General features: G+C 44.5%; 2 protein-coding genes across 2 annotated transcripts in view; one reads left to right on the plus strand and one right to left on the minus strand.

Moving 5' to 3' along the window:
* Nucleotides 1-4,672: 4,672 nt before the first annotated feature.
* On the minus strand, nucleotides 4,673-8,469 carry SOWAHC (sosondowah ankyrin repeat domain family member C). The gene has a single exon (XM_056114571.1). It carries the CDS (start codon nucleotides 8,467-8,469, stop codon nucleotides 7,216-7,218), a length of 1,254 nt encoding a protein of 417 aa, XP_055970546.1. The 3' UTR covers nucleotides 4,673-7,215.
* A 783-nt stretch (nucleotides 8,470-9,252) lies between these two features.
* The window catches only part of SEPTIN10 (septin 10), a 104,882-nt gene continuing 91,561 nt past the window's right edge, over nucleotides 9,253-22,573 (plus strand). The window contains 1 exon segment of the mRNA XM_056114689.1: nucleotides 9,253-9,364. Within this exon segment, the coding sequence (XP_055970664.1) occupies nucleotides 9,338-9,364 (27 nt within the window). The 5' untranslated portion in view covers nucleotides 9,253-9,337.

Genomic DNA, 22,573 nt, shown 5'->3' on the forward strand with positions numbered 1-22,573 from the left:
AATTGTCGATTGCCTCGAGCAGGCCCCAGTAACGTCTCTTTCATCCTAGCCCTGAGATTATATTCAAGGCTTTTTAGGAGAATGAGACCCATCATCTGGACAAACTTGCAGGCTATCGAATATAGCCTGCCTACAGGGCAGAGTCTGGCAAACTCCCCGTGGTGCACCAAATATGCCAAATACCAGTAACAATGATGGGTCTCTCATTCTCATATTGCATTCATCTGGGGAATATAAAGTAACAAAATAGGAGACTAACACCCAAGAATAACCGAGATAAGGACCAGGAGGTTCACTCCATGGCTTGGAGGCCAGCCACACGTTAACGCAAAAGGCAGCTCACATATAGAAGAGAGTACAAAGTAAAGGGTGTTGGGAAGATCCTCCCAGAATGGGAGATACATGCTGAAAGTAGACTATAGACCAAATATGATTGCCACTCAATGCCTCTTTTGCAAACCACAGCACCCAAAAGTAGAGAGAGAACAAAAGGGAATGCCCTGCCACAGACGCGGGGTAGGATGGGTTAAATGAGGGCGTGGGAGGGATACTGTGATCATTGGTGGTGGAGAATGGGCACTGGTGGAGGGATGGCTACTTGATCATTGTATAACTGAAACCCAAGCACAAAAATTTGTAAGTCTACAACTGTACCTCATGGTGTTTCTCTAATAAAGTTTTTTAAAAAATGACACTCTAGTTATCAAGAAAAAGTGGCAACTTTCAAGAAAAAAAAAGGAATCTTTTATTTTGCATAGTTATCCACACCTAAGCAAATACTTTAAAATAGTATAATCAGCAGGGTTGGAGCGATAGCATAGCAGGTAGGGTGTTTGCCTTGCATGCAGTCGACCCCAGTTCAATTGCTCCGCCCTTCTTGGAGAGACCAGCAAGCTACTGAGAGTATCCGGCCCACATAGCAGAGCCTGGCTAGCTCCCCGTGGCATATTCAATATGCCGAAAACAGTAACAAGTCTTACAATGGAGACATTACTGGTGCCCGCTTGAGCAAATCGATGAACTTCAGGAGGACTGTGCTACAATGCTAAGGCATAATCAGTGCTGGTTCGGAATCACTTTGTGTCTGACTTAGATCTATGGGGTCTCTGAATACACAAGACTAAGCAACATGCAGCATGCACGAAGTACTCGGCACAGTGTGACACAGAGTCAGGCCCCAACAGGAGATTCCAACATGATGACACACAAGGCAACCATCCCATTTCAAAAGCAGAATTCAATGGACATCGCCACGGCCTGGGCGCATTCTCCAGGGCAGGCCCTTCAGGTGCAGACCGAACCGCAAGTTCTCCTTGTAGCCTTTCCTTTCTTTTCCTCCGACCACTACAAACTTCTTTATGGAGTCTTCTTTACGGAGTTCTTTCAAGAAATGGAGTTTTGGATTCTAAGGTGGTACCCAGCTCTTTGGCAGAGGAGCCCATGCCTCATTAAGAATTACCTCTCCTAGAATTTTTCCAGTGCCCCTACATGAGAACATTTAAACTAGAATCATAGAGGCCTTGGGTATAAGAAACTGGGGAGGATGGGATTTATTTTTTCAAATGAGTAACCTGGCCAGGCTGTGCCTCAAATGGAGCACACAGTTAGCTGGTGAGACTGAGTGCTCTGGCCCCTTCCTTCCTCAGGGCACCATGCCATCCAAGCAGTCATGGTGCTAAGTGGCTCACATATCTCTCCCCTCCTCTCCTGCCTCCTCTAGGATCACTGACTACACTTAGTAAAATAGCACACCACTCAAACTCCAGATTCCCCTGTCAGAAACTATCTATCAGGGACACTGCAGTTTGGGAAAAAGCAAGTTCATCCCACTTAAAGGAGATTGAAGAGTTGTGGGGGCAAATTATGGGAGGTCAGAAGAAAGAGAAACTCTTTATCCCTTTGATCTGTAACAATGAAATGCAACCACTTATCAGGTGGCATGAGTGAAATATCTGTTCTAGACAACAAACTTGGCAAGAAGTTTGGGGTTCAAGAAAGCAGAATGTTGAGGCTGGAGAGATAGTCCAGTGGGTAGGGAGCTTGTTAGCAATGCTGGTTTGATGCCTGGCATCCACTATGACCCCCTAAGTGGTGCCACGAGTCATTTCAAGTTCAGAGCCAGGAGTAACCCCTGAGCATCACCGGGTGTTACCCAAAACAAAAAACAACACCCCCCCAACAAAAAAAGAAAAAAAAAAGCAAGATGAGTAGTGATTGAGGAAGCACAGAGGGTAATACCATTAATTGGTCAAGACTGAGCCAAGGATCGATGGGGAGGAGACCAGAGATTTCCAATCAGTGACAGAGTTCCAGCGATCGACACAATTTTAGAGCATGGAGTGGAAAGCTCACTTAGTGCTCTGAACATCACAAGTAGGTGGGCGACTCTCAAGAATGATGTGGGGCTGGTACTATGGAGTAGGAGTAGACCACAAAGGCCTCCTTTTCAGTGAAGGTGGGGAAAGCCTGGTCAATATTGCCTTGAGAATCTGCTCTGGAAAGGATGCAGGAAAGTAGTGACGTGAGGCAATTGAGTGGACTAGCGGCTGGAGAGAAGCTTCACAGAAGCCTAAACTGTATCGTCTGAAGTCTTATTTATAGTTAAGGTGCTTGTTATTGTACCTTAATTTTCCATCAATAAAAAATCAAATACTAGGATGGGGAAGTAAATTGAGAAAACTAAATAGTTTATGTTTTACAATAGTTTATGTTTTACAACCTTGCCTGAAACACAGAGGAAATTCACTGAAAGTATTGTTTTGAGACATATGAATATTAACCCTCAGCCAGGTTCAGAATCTCCTTAAAGCTCACTTAACATGTGCCTACAGCATTGAAATTGCCTCTTGAATGCAAGCTTGTTATGGACTTAAAGTGTTTCCCTATAATCACTGCCACCACATAATTATTGCTGTTTTAAAATAATACCTGCACAAAAATTTTTTAAAAGCATTATATGATGGTTGCATACATTCTTCTTTCTATCCCCAAATTGGGATAAAATCTGTGCCAATTGTACAGTGGAAAATTAAGGATGTTAAGCCTAACCCCCAACATAATGGTATTAAGTGTTCTACCTCCTGAATACCTCCTAAATTCATGAAAAATGGTCTAGTCCCTGATGTTCCATTTGCTCTCAATGTAACAAACAACTCCGAATACAGCAGCTATGTGTACCAGGGTCCAGAACTCAATGTGAGGAAGGACTTGGCACCAGAACTGCGCAGGAGGAAGAAAGCAGCCTTCAAGAGCGTTGAAGAGTTGTTAAGAGGATGAAGAACCTCTGGTTCTGGGCCCATCTTTTCAACTCCACCATTCTTCCTGCACTAACATATGCCTCAGAGACCTGGGCCCTACAAAAACAGGATAAGAATGCTATTTGGATCACCCAAAGAGGAATCAAAAGAGCTATGCTTAGAATATCACATTTCACTCAAGTGAGAGAAGGAATCCAAAGTTCCGACCTCCATTGACGATCAAGAATCAGGGACACTGTCTCATGTGCCAAGGTGTCGAAAATAAGATGGGTGGGACATGTAATGTGATTTAGAGATGACCACTGGACTAGAGCCATTACGGACTGTATTCCACGGGTCGTCAAAAGGATGCATGGCTGCCCACCTACGAGATGGTCAGACTTCTTCGTCAAAACCCTGAATAAACATTTGAGGCTCTTTGTGCTTCTGGAGCGAGCAGATGCCATTGGCGACAGGGATGAATGGAGATGTTACTGGCGCCCACTCAAGCAAATTGATGATCAACGGATGACAAGTGATGCAAGTGGTATTTCCTGAATAATGAGTGTTCTACTTCACAGTATGTTTAAAATTATTAGGGTTTTTTGTTGTTGCTTTGTTTTGGGGCCACATTCAGTGATGCTCCCCTTCGTACTGGCCAGCAGTGACCCCTGATCACTTTTGGATGAGGTCCAAAAGCAAAAAAAAAAAAGGCAAAGCAACATAAATCTTCAATTAGGAAATTAATTCATTAATGTCTAATGCTTGAAAGATGTTGAAAATGGGCAAAGGCATCTCTAGGTTTTTAAGATTCAGTGCTAGTAATGGCACATGGGTTTATTTTTAAAGATAGCAATGGATGTCAGTGTTCAGTCACTGTTCTCCCGTTGGTCATCGATTTGCTCGAGTGGGCCCAGTAATGTCTCCATTGGAGACTTTGTTATTACTGTGTTTGGCATATCGAATACACCGCTGTGCTGCAATTTGAAAAGCAAAAAAGATATGCCATGAGAGCACTGAATTTGGGGAGATGGGGACAACTGGTCATGCTTTGTGGACTTTGTGCCATGCCAGTATCAAAACGGCACCAGCAGCACGCAAGGCAAACGCCGTAACTACTGTGCTCTCCAAACCCCACCTCCCTGTCATGCCCCCTCCCTCACATCCAACACTGAATCTTATGATCTTACTGTCACTTAGACTTGAGGAGTCTAAACAGCGTCATCTACTATTCGTCTATAAATTAGGGATAGAAGGCTGGTAACTTGAAGGAATTAAAAAAAAGGATCTAATAAGTTAGAACTTCAGGAAGCACTGTGTGAATTATACAACACTATACAGGTAAAAATTACAAAAGGTGACAGTAATTTAGGGAATCCAGAGGGGAAAAATACTGCGTCCCTTTCACTTGACAAGACAAACACTACAGATTAACATTCTAAAATCCTAGAGTCATTTATTTAAAATATAAGTAAGACACAAGGCACCCTGGACCGCAAGATTTCAGATTTCAGGCATGAACAAAATAGTACCAGGATTTCAAATTAGCTAACATAATATGTAACATAAAAGGAAGAGAACTGTGACATTCATTAATCTCAATGTACCTCTAAGAAATATATGACATACATAGGCTTTGCCAGTTTCACATTAACAAACATCGAATAACTTATGCCCATATTTCTGTGAACAGCAGGCACTACTCCACAAACACCAAAACTCACAAGAAATTTGCTTTTTAATACTATTGATTTGAAAATTAAAAAACAGGAGGAATGTTAAGTAGCTTTAAAAAAGGTCAAATTCCTGAAAATCAGCACATCATTACAAAGAATGCTATAAGTAGTTTCTCCCAGGAACGATTTCTTTTTAATTTAAAGTATATTCTACCGAGAAAGTAAAAATTCTAGAGGAGGAAAGCAATTTAAAGATTGACTCAATACCTAAAGATGTAGCAAATTATAGATGTTTGTGCTAGCTACTAATATACAGAAGTTTAATACTGACCATTTAACAGGGCATTTATACTGTTCTGAAGTGTCTATTCTTTAAATTTCACTTTAGTTTTTCACGTCAAAGACATGTAGTATTGTTCAGTGGGAAATTATAGCTTATTCTGCACAGATACAGGTAAGCATATACAAGTGTATATATAGAATAAATGTGTTCACCTTCAAATAATAATTTTTTTTTCACTTTGTTTTCTGCCCTGACAGTGCTCCTAAGCTACTCCAGAAGTTACTCCTAATGGAGGACCAAGGGGTGCTGGGGACAAAGCCTGCGGGCAAACCTGTACTGAGCGTTTTGAGCTAATCTCTTTGGCCCAAGAAACTATCTGTAATGTATACAAAAGTAGCCTGTACACAAATGCAGAGTGTATTCTACATGTATGGATAAAAGTGCTTATCATATGAACATGGTCCATTTTAATAATCCTAAAACAAAGGCACACAAAAGGCTAGTTTATATATGCTCCGTGAATATTTTTCATTAGCTTTTAAACATAATTGCCCTCTAGAGATGTGATAAACTTGTAACATATTTCTGCTATTTGGAAATTGATAGTTCGTAACCGTTAAACATTGTAGCTCTGTGCAATTCATATTGATTTGTGAAGCTGCAAGCTATAAACTCACTTTGTAACCTCTATAGGTGAAAAGGTACTTAGGTTTCAACAATTAAGAGACCAAAAAGACCAAGGGAGAAAGCCTTGTAATTAGCTTCCCACAAAAGTTGTTTTGAATCATGTTAGGAGTTGTTAAGCTTTTAAATAACTATAAATACATTATCCTAATATATTTTCGTGAAATGTAATTAAGAACTGCATTTAAGTATTTAATGAATGCTATTTTCCACATATATGCAGAGGGATTCAATAGCCAGCAGCACTTAAGGATAGAAATAGAGCCATCTGTTCTCTTTTCTAAAGTGCTATTTTTAACTGAGCAGATTTACTACTCAGCTTTTCAGTAACTTTTCTGTAAGTTTATAATATATTCTAGGAAATACGAAAAATTGAAAGGATTTAGTATTTCAAGCACTGCCACAGAGCATACGTGAGTGTACTTTGTTAGTGAAATAAATACTGTACCTTACATAAAAATCACTCTGCTGAATTACTTCACAGAAGCATAGGTTCAACAGTATTCATTCCTGTCCTTAGTAATTAAACTAGAAATGGTTTCTCTAAGCAATTCAACTCTGGGTCATCAAATAGGGTCATGAAAAAAGTGAACAATGGCTACACGATTCCCCTGGATTAAAAGCTCAGCACATTTAGACTTTCAGAAGAGAAAACAAGTTATAATCAGAAGAAGAGGAAGTACTTTTAGAGTATCATGGGTTCTTGGAAAGAATTTTCTTTAGATACAGGTTTGTTATTAATTATGTACCTCAATACCGAGGACAAGGTGTTAAAGATAGTTGAGAAAACCAAACTACGGATTAATTTAAGTGAACATTGCCTTCTTCAATGACTAAAGCGAAATTGAAAAAAAAATTGAACCCATGTAGGACACTAACAAGATTTTCCCAACCCCTCAATATTATATTCTCTTAGCATTTCTTAGTTTCAACTAACTTGACCTTCAGTAGTACAAAATCAAAAAAATCTAGAACAGCACGTAGCTTTGTTTCACACTATCGGTTTCAATACAATTTGAGGTTCTTTTTGTTCTTCGAAGTGTAATCACTTTTAAAAACAGAACGCGAAAGAATCTCACACCCTTCCTAGCAGGCATGCAGCCCTGCTTGGCAGCATCAGCATCTTCCTTCGTCAATTCCGCACTTCCAGTTTACATCTAGAAACGGAATCAGGGCGTGGGGAAGAAGTCGAGATCGAACTCAGGCGAAGTCACATGTGCCCACCGCAACCCAGCACGGAAAGAGAGGAGTGGGTCTGTCTCTCCGGTCCTTCCCTCCGCCTGGCTGTGCACTCCAAGGCAAAGGCGAGTCCTGGGTCTCCTGGACGGAACAGCGCCTACCCGAACACACTGGACTTGGGCCTGAGTCTGGGCGCGGCCGGGTGTGCCTTGGGCGCCCGCTCCCCCTCCTCGTCCTCCTCGTCCTCCTCCTCGAGGGGCGGCTCGGGCGGTCTGCAGGGGGCCGCGCCCGGGACCCCCTGCGTGCGGAAGCGGAGCCGGCCGAGCCGGGGCCGGGCGCGCGCGGCGTGGGGACCCCTGCGCGCCGCGCCGCCCTCGGTCCCGGGGTGCGGGGGGTCCCCGGCGTCCTCGGCCGCGTGCGCCGGCCGGTGGGCGAGCAGGTGCGCGGGCAGGACCCGGGAGAGCCTCCAGCGCCCGCTCCCGCCGCCGGCCGCGCCGCCCTCCGGCGCCTCCTCCTCCAGGGCGCCCACCAGGCTCCGGATCTCCTCGGCGGTGCCGCGGCTCAGGTACTGCGAGGCCTTCCTACCGCTGTAATCCCTGGCATCCACGTCGGCGTCGTAGGCGCCCACCAACAGCTTGACCACTTCCACGTGGCCGTGCATAGCCGCCAGGTGCAGGGCGGTATAACCCCCGCTCGTCCGGGCGTTGATGTCCACGGGCAGCCGGTGCTGGCCGGCGAAGCTGACCAGCATGGCCAGGAGCTCGTGCCGGCCGTGCTTGGCGGCCCAGTGCAGGCAGCTGTAGCCGGTGATGAAGTCGCGCTTGGTCAGCAGCGCGGGCTCGCAGCTCAGCAGCCCCTCCAGGCCGTCCCAGCGGCCGTCGGCGGCCGACAGCATCCAGGCGTGCTCCAGCGGGTCCAGCGTCACCGCGCCGCCGCCCTCGAGCTCCGCCGCAGAACCCGCCGACGCCGCGTCCGGCTCACCGCCGGCCCGTCCTCGCGCGCCGCCCGGCGCGGGGCCCCGCCGGGGCTGCGGGGATCGGCCGCCCGGCGCGGGCTCCCGGCGCGGGTCCGGCGGGGCGGGCGCGGCGGGCGCGGCGTCGGGGCTCCGGGCGCGGCCGTCGCCCGCTCCCGGGGGCGCCCCGGGGCCCCCGTGCCCCGCCCCGGCCGGCGGAGAGCCCTCGCGGAACTGCCTCTTGAGGTGCACGTACTTGGTGCCGTCCGCGGGGTCGGTGCGCACCGTGGCCACCGCATTGACCAGGTCCTTGAAGCGCGCGCGGGCGCGGGCGCGCTGCTCCGCCTCCCCGCCCAGGGCGGCCCTGAAGTGCCGCACCAGCTCGGCGTGCGGCGCCCGGCCCCCGCGCTCTGCCAGGAAGCCCAGCACGGCGTCGGGGCCGAACGGCAGCGCGTCCATCGGGGTCAGGTCGGCCCCATCGCTGCCGGCGCGCCAGCCCCGCTCTCTCGGCCGCGCCCCGACACCGCGCCCGTCCCGGCCACCTCGCCCGCCCCGGCCACGCCCACTTCCGGTTCCCGCGCCTCACTCTCGGCCCGCTCGCGCCACGCCCACTTCCGGCCTCCTGCCGGCCGCCGCGGCTCCTGTGGTCACCCTTCCCGCTGGGAGGGCGCCTGCCGTGATTCCCGCGGCACCGGCTGCCGGGCTCTGAACTGGGAGCCCCAGTCGCCCTTGCGTCGCCGTGGTTACCGGCACGCCCAGGCCACGCCCCTCTCAGCGCGCCCCGCCCAGACCCCGCCCCTCCCCCGACGCGCCCCGCGTCGCCGTGGTTACTAGGAAGCCCCGCCCAGACCCCGCCCCGCTCTGTGCGCCCCGTCTGGTCCTCCCCTTTCCCGGCGCGCCCCGCCCAGAGCCCTGGCCTTTCCCGGTGCGCACAGGGCGGGGCGGGGCACAGGAGCCCAGGGCTCTGGGTCACCTCTTCTCGTCACCCCGCTCCCTCCCGGCTCGCCCCGCCCTCCCCTTCCCTGTCACCCCTCTCCCTCTCGAGGTGCCCCGCCCCCGACCGGGTCGCCCCGCCCCCTCCGGATGGCCCGGCCCCCGACCGGGTCGCCCCGCCCTCTCCCGGCTCGCTCCGCTCCTTCCCGGCTAGCCCCGCCCCCTTCCGCCTCGCCCCGCCCCCTCCCGACTAGCCCCACCCCCGGCCCGGCCCCCCTGCCCGTTAGCTCCAGGCCGGTCCCGCGCTTTCCACCCGCGGGTCCCTCGTCTCTCCCGGCAGCCGGGGCGCTCCCCAGGGGCCCCTTCCCGCCTTCCCGCGGTTCCGCACGGCACCATGGCCTCGGAGAAGTCGCGGCACCTGGTGAGTCTCGGCAGGCCCTCCCTCAAGTCCCCTGGTCCCGGGACCCCGCCCTGACTGACCCGCGGGCTGGGGTCGCCGCTGCCGGCGCGGTGGGATCAGGCTGCCACTGTGCCGCCCCCCGGGCTCCTGCCGCCCCCCGGGGCTCCTGCCGCCCCCTGGCTCCAGCCGAGCCCCTGGGCTCCTGCCGGTCCCCTGGGCTCCTGCCGTCCACTCGGGCTCCTGCCGGTCCCCTGGGCTCCTGCCGTCCACCAGGACTCCTGCCCTCCCCCTGGCTCCAGCCCAGCCTCAGGGCTCCTGCCGGCCCCCTGGGTTCCTGCCGTCCTCCTGGGCTCCTCCTGGTCCCCTGGGCTCCTACCCACTCCCCAGCCACTGCTGCTCCCCTGGGCCCCTCCCAGTCCCCTGGGCTCCTGCCACCCCCCTGGCTCCTGCCGCCCCCCTCGGCTCCTCCTGGTCCCTTGGGCTCCTGCCGCCCCCTCAGCTCCTGCCCCTCCCCCTGCTCCTGCCCTTCCCTCCTGCCCACCCTGCTGGATCCTCCCGCCCTGCTGGGCGCTTGCCGCCCCCTTGGGGTGGGACTGATGGCTTCCCAGGTAGGTCTGCCCTTCAGCCCTTCCAGGTTCCTGGAAGGGGGGCGATCATGGGGGTGCAATGCAACCTGGTAAGGCATGCAAGGCAAGCTCCCTGACAGTTGTACTTTGCCCGGCCCTCTGCGATTATTTTTATAACGGTTTTGAACACACAAAACTTAACACAAACCCAGTGGTATCTTCTTGTTCAACCATGGGGTTGCCCAAATGGCCCACCATTTGGACCTGAGGCTTATTTTTGTCATTACACCCTTTTTTCTTTAAAAAGAATGTGTGATTTGTTCGATATGCCAAAAACAGTAACAACAAGTCTCACAATTTGTTGTGAGACGTTACTGGTGCCCTCTTGAGCAAATCAATGAACGATGGGAGGACAGTGCTACAGTGCTACAGTGATTCGTTTAGTATTTTTAAATTCCTTTCATGTACCTTGTTAGGTTTATCTTTGCAGTTAAGTCACTGGACCTTGATTTTCATGTTATTTGCCTTTCTCAGTTTTTGTTTAAGAGTGACCATGAATTTTCTGGAGGCTTCATGCTGTGCAATGACCTCACTCTCCTGCCGGACAGTGAGTGTGTCTCTGTGGACACTAATCTAAGAAGGTTTCTCCATCAGTATTTAATACTGTAAATATCACTGGTTGCTTCTGCAAGCTGAAGCTCCTTGGGCGCCTGAAGTTCATATTGTAGCTACTGTACTAAATGCTGCAGTGATGACGGTGGACTTATGTCCCATATGTCCTTTTGAATGAATGTCTGTATGTCCTGGGAGAAGCTACTCAGAAGTGGAATTGCATGGTCATATGGCGGCTCAATTCTTACCTTTTTTGAGAAATCTTCGTGCTTTTCCATAATACCCTAGAGTATGTGCACCATTTTCCTAGGTGTTCGTGTTCTAGTATAGGCATTCTGTGTATATAGTGATACTGTATTGTGTTAGTGGGTTTTATTTGTTGTTTTGTGTTTCTAGGAATCAAATCAAGAGCCTCACACATGCAAGGCTAAGTTTATATCCCAGCCCTCACACCTAGAGATGCTCAGGGGTTACTCCTGGTTCTGCACTCAGGAATTACTGCTCAGGGGACCACATGGGATGCTGGGGATCAAACCAGGGTCGGCTATGTACATGGCAAACACCCTACTCACTGTACTATCACTCAGGCCCCCTAACTTGCATTTCTTTTATGATTAATGGTGCCAGATATCATTTCGTGTGCTTATTTGCCATCTGCATATTATCTGGTAAAATATTCTTCAAACTCTTTTTTTAATTCATAACTTTGCTTTTACTGAATCACTTTATGTTTGAACTTTGTATAAACACCATGATTTACAAAATTGTTCATAATATAGTTGTTTCAGGTATCAGTGTTCCAATACCAATCCCACAATCAATGTGACCTTCCTCCAGCAAATGTCCTTAGTTCCCCACCTACCTCCCAATCCTACCCCTTAGGAGGAACAAAATAATTATTTTATATTGTTTGTTACAATATGTGTCTCACAATGGTGTTACTAAAGTCATTGAGAATTTACTGAGCTTTGGGTGCTAGTTCAGCCTTCTGTGTTTTCAGTTGTTGAACAACTATGTCGCGTTCCATTGTGTATATATACCGCATCATTATGACCCACTGATCTGTTGTCATACATCTAGGTTGATTCCAAATGTTAGCTATTGTACTGAGTTCTGCAATAAATAGTGGTGTGCATATGTCCTTTTGAATGAATCATGTTAAATGAAGCAAGATGGAAGAGTAAACATAGGATGATATCACTTATATGTGGTATTTAGAGTAACTGGATGAGGAAATGCAGTGGTTTAAAGAGAGGGTACCTGATCACCCATTAGCCCCAGAGTATAGGGAGGAAAAGGAAAGGAATAGAGTGAAGGGTAAGGGGGGAAGTGATAGATGAGAAGCAACGGGGCAGGGGTGAAGGGCATTCAGGTCCATCGGTGGAGTTAAGGAATCATAGAGCTGAATATTCAAACCGCAGAGTTAACAACAATGAAATCACGAGATCCCAACGATAACCAAACTCAGGAGCCTATTAAGATGGCAGGTTGGCTTCATCTTTTCTAACAGCTACATAGTACTCCATTGTGTAAATGTACCAAAGTTTCTTTAACTAGTCACCTGTTCTCGGGCACTCAGGTTTCTTCCAGTTTCTGGCTACTGTAAAGAGTGCTGCAATGAACAAACAAGTGCAGATGTCACTTCGACTATACATTTTTGCCTCTCTGGGATATATTCCCAGGAGTGGTGTTGCTGGGTCAAATGGGAGCTCAAATTCTAATTTTTTGAGAATCGTCCATACTGTTTTCCAAAAGGGTTGGCCCAGTCAGCATTCCCACCAGCAGTGAAGGAGGGTCCCTTTCTCACCACATCTGCGCTAGCACTGTGGTGGTGGAGGATGGGCACTGGTGGAGGGATGGGTACTTGATCATTATATAACTGAAACCCAAGCACAAAAATTTGTAAGTCTATAACTGTACCTCATGGTGTTTCACTAATAAAAAAAATAAATGAATAAAAAAAAACCCCAAGAAGATGGCAGGTTGGGGTTGGGGGCGGGGGGTGTGGGGGAACCAGGGAACACTGGTGGAGGGAAGCTGACAATTGTGATTTATTTTAATAAAATAAAATTTGGGAGAAAATAAACAACTTAGTGGGCTTCTGTGCAACTTTCCCATCTAATTGTGGACAATCTGGTCCATGAAATGGGGAGGATTTGTGCAGTTGCATATGCTCCAGAATCTATGGGGCTGTGATGATCAGCAGCTAGCTTTCTCTCTCTTTGAGATGAGTGGTGGAGCTGGACTTCTGTGGGTGGGTCGCCTGGCCTTCAGCTCCAGATATCTCAGCCAGAGATGGCTATCTGGGATGACTCAGCAACAGTGTCTCTCCTTTCTAAAAATATTAGAAACTTCATTTATCTTGTATCACACTGAGTTACAAAATTAAAAAATCATTCAGATTAAGTTTCAGGTGTGCAATATTCCCACATTAGTCCCTTCACCAGTGTCCACTACTCTCCACCAGTGTGTCCAGTCCCTCCGCCCCCAGCCTGCCTTTTTGCCTTCACTGTTGGCTCAGTGCTCCCTTCTCTGAGTAGTGCTCCCTCTCCACCGGTCCCAGTGGTCAGCTTCCTACTGAAGGCCAGTTCTCCTGTTCTTTCTCACTGCCTTTGGGCATCTGCTCTTTCCCTTACTATTTCTTATATTTGGCATTGACAGAGATTGTTCTGTGTCTGTCCCTCTGCCCTCGCTTCACACAGCACGATAATCTCCATGGCCATTCACATAGCACAAATTGCTTGACTTCATCTTTCTTACTGCTGAGTAATATTTCATTGTGTATATGTACCATCATTTCTTTATCCAGTCATCTCTGTACTTGGGCAAGTGTATCGTTTCCAGCTTTTGATTCTTGTGAGTAGAGCTGCAGTGAACAAAGTAGTGCAGATATGTTGTTCTGCATCTTATGTTTTAGCATGTTCCCAGGAATAGCTTGATAGACCATGGAAGTTCACCATTGACATCTCAGCAGCATTGAATGAGGGTCCATTTTCCCCACACCCATACCAGTGAAAGTTGTCATTCTTTTTGATGAGTGCTTATCTAGTCTCTATGATGTGAGCCGATATCTTATTGTTTTGATTTGCATTTCCCTGATGATTAGTAATACAGAATATATTTTTCATTTGCTGTTTGGCAATTTGTATGTCTTCTTTGAAGAAGTTTCTATTTATCTCTTCTCCCCAAATTTTGATAGGATGGATGTTTATTGTAAGTTTATATGTCTTAGATACGAACCATTTATCCGATGAGTATTGGGTAAATAATTTCTTTCAGTTGATGTTATGCCTTTCTATTCTGGCCATTATTTCCTTTGAGGTGTTGAAGCTTCTTAATTTAATGTACTCTCATTGGTTTATCTTTGCTTCCACTTGTTTGACCAGTGTCATTGCAACCTTGAAAATGCCTCTAGCTTCAGTGTCATGGAGAGTTCAGTTATGTTTTACACAATGTAATTTACAGATTCAAGTCTGAAAATCATTTTTAGTTGGCTTCTGTGTGTGGTGTTAGAAATATGTCTGAGTTATTTATTTTTGCATATAGTTGACCAGTTTTCCCAACACTACTTGTTGAGGAAGCTTTCCTTGTTCCATTTCATATCTTTTGCTCCTTTATCAAAGAGCTTTATCACATACCTTAGGATCTTTCTCTGGATTCTCAGTTCTAGTTCACTGATAAGTGACTCTGTTCTATCCCAGTACCAGCTGTACTTTAATTACTGTACTTTAATTACTACCTCTGCCAGATCTTTCATGTATGAGGTCCGTCCGGATGTGTGGAGAGTGGTCCCAGCATGGCTGGCTCTGGAGGTCCTCAACTGCTGGTGCTCTGCTCAGGGCGGGGGGGGTGGGGGTGGGGGTGGGGGTTGGGGTGAGGGTGGGGAGGGAAACTCAACCTGCTCCCCTCCAAGGGGCCCCGATGAGGACAGCCAGGCGCAGGGGCAGGAGACTCTGCCACTTTTGTAGTACAGTTTAAAGTTGAGGAAAGTGATGCTTCACATTTTTTGCCCAAGGATTGCTTGTCCATTGAGGGGAGGTTTGGTTCTGTATGAGTTTTAGTAGTGTTTGATCTATTTCTTTGATATTTCTTTAAGTATACATATAGGGACTGCCTTGAATCTGTGTAATGCTTTGGGGATTTTTGTCATTTTGACGATGTTAATTCTCCCAATGGGGATGTTCCCCTTTTTTTGTTCCCATTTCCTTGTGTCCTCTTACATTTCTTTGCAATGTTTTGTAGTTTCATCTGTTTTGTCTTTTATCTCTTTTGATAAGATGGTCCTAGATACTTGATTTTCTGAAGCACAATTCTGAATGTAATTTTTTTTTTTTTAGTTTTCTTTTTTCATTTCCATTCTTTACATATAGAAAAGCTCCATGGATTTTTTTTGAGTGGTTTTGTAGCCTAAAACTTTACTACATGAATCTCTTATTTCTTGGATCTTTTTTTTTGGTAGAGTCTTGAGCGATTTCTAAGTATAGTATTATGTATTATGACATTTGCAAATTATAAGAGTTTGACTTCTTTTCCCTTTTCCTATATGGATGCCCTCAATAACGTTTTTCTTTCTTTTTCTTTTGCTTATTGATACAGCAGGTGAGATCAGTGGTGAGAGTAGGCGACTGTGTGTTGTGCCTAATCTTAAAGGGAAGGTTTTCGGTTTTTTTCCCCATTGAGAGTAATGCTTGCTGTGGGCTTGTGGTAAATGGCTTTGACTATGTTGAGAGAAGTTCCTTCAACTCCCATTATCTTGAGAGGGTTTTTTTTTTTTTAATCATGACTGGGTGCTGGATCCTGTATGGTTTCTCTGCATCTATTGATATGATAAGATTTTTATACTTTTCTCGTTTATATGGTACATTTCATTTATTGACTTGTGTATGTTAAACCAACCTTGCATTCCTGGGATCCTCCTTGGTCATGGTGTATGACCTTTGTTGATGTGTTGTTGGATTTGCTTTACTAGTATTTTGTTGAAAACCTTCAGGTATATTGATCAGGTATATTGATTCAGGTATAAAATTACAATTTTCTGTTACAAAAAGGGACAGCTTTGGGCTGTCCCTGTTTTAGTATCAGTTTAGTGTTTGCCTCACAGAAACTAGGACTGTTTTCGTGTCTTTGATTTCCTGCAAGAGTCTGAAAAGGATTGGCAGTAGGTCTTTTGTTATTGTTTTTGGGCCACACCCAGCTCAAGTGTTCTCTGTCATCTTGGTTCAGCCTTGGAGTTTATAGGAGTCCAAGAATTTATCCATTTTTTTCTAGTTTTTTTTTTTGTTCGTTTGTTTCATGGCATAAGGATTTTCAGTGTCCCTGAGAATCCTTTAAATTTCTATAGTATCTATTGTGATGTCATCTCTTTCATTTTGAATTTGGTATATTAGAGTTTTCTCTCTCTCTCTCTCTCTGTGATTATTGGTAGTGATTTCTTGTCTTTTTTTTTTTTCAAATAAACAGGTCTTAGTTTCATTAATCTTTTGGATTATATGTTTGGATTCAAATTTGTTAATCTCTGCTTGAAGTTTTATTATTTCCTTCCTACTTCCTGCTGTGGGTTCTTTTTATTGGTCTCTGTCCAATTTCTTCAGCTGTGCAGTTAGGATATTTATGTGGACTTTCTTCCTTTCCTGATGAATGTTTGCAGAGCTATGAACTTTCCTCTTGACACGACTTTTGCTTGTCTCACAAGTTCTGGTAGCTTGTGCCCTCATTCTTGTTTGTTTCCTGGAATATATTGATTTCTTCTGATTTCCTCTTTGACCCACTGGTTGTTTCAGTGTTTGGTTTTCAACTTTATTTCTTCATTTCTACTTGTGATTGGGTTCTATTTTCAGTGAATCATGATCTGAAAAGATAGGTGATATGATTTCTCTCCTCTTCATTTTTGTGGAGGTGTGTTTTGTAGCCCAGCATATAGTCTATCTTGTGGAATGACCCATGTGCATTGGAAAAGAATGTGAGAATGTGTATTTGACTTTTTGATGAGTCATTTGATGGTTCAGAGCCATATATATATGTATATATGTATATATTACATGTGTATATTTGTATGCATATGTATATATGTACATATACAGACACATAGAATGCTTAGTCCCTCTTCTATTTATTCCTTTAAAAGTCAGTTTTCCTTGCTGAGTTTTACTCTGGTTGATCTATGAAGAGGTGACAGAGCAGTGTTGAAGTCTCCAACTACTATCATGTTGCTCTCAATGTTGCTTGTGTCAAGTCTACTATCTGTTGTTTGAAGTATTTTGCTTGTCCCTTGGTAGGTATATGCATTTTTAGGATTGTGAGTTCTTCTAATGTTATCATTAAGAAATAACCAGCTCTGTCACATAACTTTTTAAAGCCTGAAGTCTGTGTTAAGTGTGGCCACTCTCACCCTTTTGAAAGAGTTGTTTGCTTCTATATTGTCTTCCAATCTTTTGCTTTAAGTCTGTATTTGCTCTTACTGTTCAAATGTATTTCCTGTACACAGGAGGTTGGATTCAATTTTTTCTTTTTTTTTTCTTTTTGAGTCACACCTGGTGATGCACAGGGATTACTCCTGGCTCTGCACTCAGGAATTACCCCTGGCGGTGCTCAGGGGACCATATGGGATGCTGGGAATTGAACCTGCATCTGCCACATGCAAGGCAAACACCCTATCCACTGTGCTATTGCTCTAGCCCCAATGGATTCAATTTTTTAATCCATCCTGTCACTTCATGTCTATTAAGTCATACACTTAGGCCACTGGCATTTAATGAAATTGTTATCATGGAATTTTTGTGATATCTTTCAGTAGAAATTTGACATGTTTGTGAGATTTGCCTTGTCTTAAAGAAGCCTCTTGTTGGAAAGTTGGTTGTGGGTCGACGAAGTATGAAGTTCTTGAATTTTATAATGAAACTCAATATTGGTTTTTCAAATCTGAATGAAAGTCTGGCTGGGTAAAGTATTCTTGGTGAGGCAATCATTTCATTGGGGATTTTCTTTTCTTTTCTTTTTTTAAAGCTATATTGCACCATTTTCTTCAGACCTTCATTGTCTTGTTTGGTAAATATGCTGTTAATTTTAAGGATGCGGCTTTGTAAATAATGTATTTACTTCATCCTGCCTCCTTCAGGTATTTTGTCTTTCTCTTTGGTTTTTGTCATTCTGATTAGTATGTGTCCTGAAGTATTTTTATTTGGGTCTCTTTTAGCTTGTACTCTCGAAGCTGGGTGCCTGCACCTTTAGGCTCTGGGAACTTCTGAGTGATTGTTTCTTTGACTATTGCTTCTTGGAATTGCCTTTCTGGCTCTCTGAGGCCCTAGTAATTCTTGCTCCTCTTGAATTTGCCCCAAAGTTCTCTCATCTGCTACTCATTTATTTTGAGGCTTTTTCCATCTTCTGCTGTTTTCTTGGTGTTTTCTGTATCTCATCTTGCAGCTCACTGGTTTTGTTACTCTCTGCTAAGACCTTCTGGTGAGTATTTCATTTCCCCTACCACATTGTTTTAGTTCTGTCATTTCTGTTTGTGGTCTCCTGATTTATGCTCTTAGACTATTTTGTGTTTCGTGGGTGTATGCACCATTGTTTCATTGAGTTCATTAAACATCCCAAATATTTTCTCCCTACAATCTTGATCTGAGATGCTATACAGGTGGGTGATGCTGGTTGCGTCTTCAGGGCTGCTTTCCTCACTTGCTAGGTGTGATGGGACTCTGGGTGTCTGTCTAGCCATCGTGCCTGTGGTGGACTGACAGGGAGTCTCTTCTTTCCAGGCCACCATTTGTACCTGTCCCCTGGGAGCTCTCGGAGTGGGCTTCTTCCTTGGTGCTCTCTTTGTTTCCTGTCAAACTTTCAGAGAGGAAAGATGGAGACTCTGATTTCCGGGGCTAGTGGGAGTCGCTTGCATAGTCACGATGAGGCTGAGGTTTGCTCTCTTGGTAGTCTGGGCCCTAGAATTCTAGGACTTCTTACTATTCTCATTACCTTTGTGAATTTTTGCAAGAGTTAGAGATTGGAGCTAAGATTAAGTTGATTCTGAGTGTGCATGAGAGCAACCAGGCTTCTCTAAGTTCAGCATAATAACCCACCAGATTCTCCCCACAAAAACATGAGGAGGGAAGGTCTCAGCTGTGTGCTTTTGGGGCAGGAGCCTGGGCTGACACATGCTGGAGGGCACAGTGCCCCTCACTTACGGGACTTCCATGGGGAGGAGCTATCCCTTTATTTATTTGCCTATTTCCTTCCTTCCTTCCTTCCTTCCTTCCTTCCTTCCTTCCTTCCTTCCTTCCTTCCATCCATCCATCGAATCACTGTAGGACAGTTACAAAGTTGATTAGGTTTCAGTGATATAATGTTCCAATACCCGTTCCTCCACCAGTGTACATTTCCCAGCACCAGTGTCCCCAGGTTCCCTCCTGCCACCCTCATCCCCCAGCCTTTCCTTCCTCTCTCCCTCTTTCCCTCCCTTTCTTCTGCTCTTTCACTCTCCCACTCTCTCTTTCCTCCCGGACATTATGGTTCCTCAATTCAGGTACTGAGAGGTTTGCATGTATTTCCCTTTACCTACTTTAGCACTCAGCTCTTGTCCAGGGTCATTGGATGCCTATTTTCTCACTGGGTTTTTAAAACGATTCTGTTTTTGTTTTTGCTTTTCTGTCACACCCAGCAATGTTCAGGTCTTACTTCTGGCTCTGCACTAAGGAGTAACTCCTGGCGAGATTTGGGGACCATATGGGATAATGAGCATTGAATGTAGGCCACAAGCAAGGCAAGCCCCTTAGTAAAGTAATTCTTAGTTTACCTTTAAGCCTTTCCTTAATAAATTGATTTTAGATATTTTAAAAATATTCTATTACTAATACTCTTTTGATATGAGGATTACATCTCCCCATTATGTAATTTTGTCTTTTTTTTTTGTAGAGCAAAAAATTTAAATTTGGATAAATTTATTTAATTTTTTTTCTATATACTTTACCATTAAGCCTAATACTTTGTATAACCTTAGATCCTAAAGATTTGAAATTTTTTTCCTTAAATTTTTATTAGTGAAACACCATGAGGTACAGTTGTAGACTTACAAATTTTTGCGCTTGGGTTTCAGTTATACAATGATTGAACACCCATCCCTCCACCAGTGCCCATTCTCCACCACCACCAGTCCCAGTATCCCTCCCACCCCCCTTCCCCCCATCCCACCCTACCACTGTGGCAGGGCATTCCCCTTCGTTATCTCTCTCCTTTTGAGTGCTGTGGTTTGCAAAAGAGACATTAAGTGGCAATCTTGTTCGGACTATAGTCTACTCTCATCACACATTTCCCATCCTGAGAGGAACCTCCCAACACCCTTTATTTGGTGCTCCCTTCTCTATCTGAAGTGCCTATTCCCCTAGCATGTGCGGCTGTCCTCAAAGCCATGGAGCAATCCTCCTGGTACTTCTCTCGGCTATTCTTGGGTGTTAGTTTTTTATTTTGTTACTTTGTGTTCCCCAGATGAATGCAATCTTTCTATGTCTATCCCTCTCTTTCTGGCTCATTTCACTTAGCATTATACTTTCCATGTAGTACCACTTGTATGTAAATTTCATGACTTCATCCTTTCTGACAGCTACATAGTATTCCATTGTGTAGATGGACCAGGGTTTCTTTAACCAGTCGTCTGTTCTTGGGCACTCGGGTTGTTTCCAGATTCTGATTATTTTGAACAGTGCTGCAATGAACATAAAAGTGCAGCTGTCAGATGCTTTTCTGCACCCCTGGGGGTAGTCCCAGAAGTGATATTGCGGAGTTATATGAGAGCTCAGTTTCTAGTTTTTTAAGGAATACCCATATTGTTTTTCAAAATATCGGGATTTCCACCAACAATGAAGGAGAGTTCCTTTCTCCCAGTATCCATGCCAGCAATGGTTGTCCTTATTCTTTTTGATGTGTGCCAGTCTATCTATCATCAGGGAGATGCAAATCAAAATAACAATGAAATATCATCTTTAACCATCAAGCAGTTTGCTTTAAAGGCTTCCCTCATTTCCTTTCTTTTTTATCTTTAAGTTGTGATTTAAAATTCATTATTTTAATGTCCTGGAGTTGATAACCATTAACCACAGGTGAGCTTCTATGTGATCCACTTTATTCTTCATCTGGAGAGACACTTCTTGTCACTGGGCTGGGTCCTATGAATCGCTATGGGATGATGAAAGATCGGGCTCCCTCGGGCTCTCTCAGAGAAGCTTTCCTCACCTTTATCATCTGCCATATTGTCCGTTGGCCACTTAGTCACATTTCCTTTCTTGTTTTATACCTCCTAATTTATGTTTTGTGTTATTGCTTGACTTGTGACATCAGTTAAATGTCAGTGGACCTTGAATTAAATGACATGTCTGTAGGAATAGCAAACTAATATTCTTTGTATCTTCCCTATTCATAATTACATGACTTTGAGAATAGATGTTGATTATTATATGGAAAGTTGTTCAATTTGAGTGATTTTATTCTTGTTGAATGTTAAATGCATGAATTATAAATTCTCACAGGCAGTCAGGAGCAATTTAATGTACATTTATGTTTCAGTGAAGCTCCACCTTCCCCTAGCTATATTGTCATCCCATTGTTTAAAATTCCCAGATTGATTTTAACATTGATCTTAACCCAGATTTTAACTATTTGTCCATTTAAAATGTTTATTTTTGTTGTCAGTCTGTGTCAATCTGTGATTTTTCAGGGTGTTTTTCTTTTTCTTTTTCTTTCTTTTCTTTTTTTTTTTTTTTGTTGTTAAGCTGGGGGTTGAGCCAAGGTCTTACATACAAATGTATGTACTTGACTTCTGAGCTATCCTTACCTTGATTTCAATTTTTATATTTTACTACAGAATAGATGTTTTCTTTTCAAGAATTTGTTTTTCTTTTTAACAATATCAAATTTAATATCTCTGCTTAAGGTTATTCCTAATACAAAATGCCTGTTCTAAAAGGGATTTTATGAAGAAATTTAAATTTTGTCTTTTCAGTAATATCTGAGAGGAAATTTGATTCAGATGCTTTTCTTTTAAACTTTATTTTGTACCTTGTAATATTAGTATCAACTACTGACTACAGAAAAAGAAAGTCTTATTAACAAAACCCAAAGATTGGGAAGCCGAATTTTGAAGATCTTGAAATAATATCATGATCTAGTGGATGAAGATGTAGTTTATACATATTTAATGTTACTTTTAGTAAGTATGCATATTTGCTCCAGTATTCTTCCTGTCTGTGAAATTAAATTTATTTCTTAAAAGTCTATGGAGGATTTAGCCAAAACACTGATATATAGAGAACTCATAAGTTTAATTACATTATGTGTTTTGTTCCAAAGTATGTCATTTATATTGCATTAAATCTACTTATTTTCTACCCCTGTGAAAATAGAGCTTTCTATGGAAAGAAAATTATTTTCCTAATACCTAGTGAGATCTTGAGGCTCCAGGAAAGTGTGAGTTTCATTAGGAATGGATACAGTGAATAATTTTGACTGAGTCCAAGACTGGGTGAAGAGGCTTAAGTAAGCTGAGGTCTAGGAGAAACTGCTTGAGGAAGGTGGGATAATACTACATTTCAGCATGTCTTCTGTCTTCAAGGTTTATCTGGAACAGTGCTTTGTTTCCCCCATGAAGAAAAGTAAATTTAAATTATTTAATAATTAATTTAAACTTAATTAATTTAACATTCTACCAAATAATAAAGAGCTCCCTAATTACTAAAGAACAACTATTTACTTCAGATAAGGTTGGCATTATAGGTCTACGGTCACGGTCACAGTCCCTCATTGTTCATCGATTTGCTCGAGCGGGCCCAGTAACGTCTTCATTGGAGACTTTGTTGTTACTGTTTTTGGCATATCGAATACATCACGGAGAGCTTGCCAGGCTCTGCTGTGCGGGCGAGATACTCTCGGTAGCTTGCCGGGCTCTCCGAGAGGGGCGGAGGAATTGAACTCGGGTCGGCCATGTTGGCTGCATGCAAGGCAAACGCCCTACTGCTGTGCTATCGCTCCAGCACCATAGGTCTACAATAATTTATTATTTTTTTGTTCCACACAA

This window comes from Sorex fumeus, unplaced genomic scaffold (genome assembly GCF_029834395.1).
Source record: "Sorex fumeus unplaced genomic scaffold, SorFum_2.1 ptg000026l, whole genome shotgun sequence".
Taxonomy (NCBI): domain Eukaryota; kingdom Metazoa; phylum Chordata; class Mammalia; order Eulipotyphla; family Soricidae; genus Sorex; species Sorex fumeus.

Excerpts from the sequence above, each read along its gene's own strand:
- SOWAHC (XM_056114571.1), bottom strand. The coding sequence starts at position 8,469 with ATGGACGCGCTGCCGTTCGGCCCCGACGCCGTGCTGGGCTTCCTGGCA.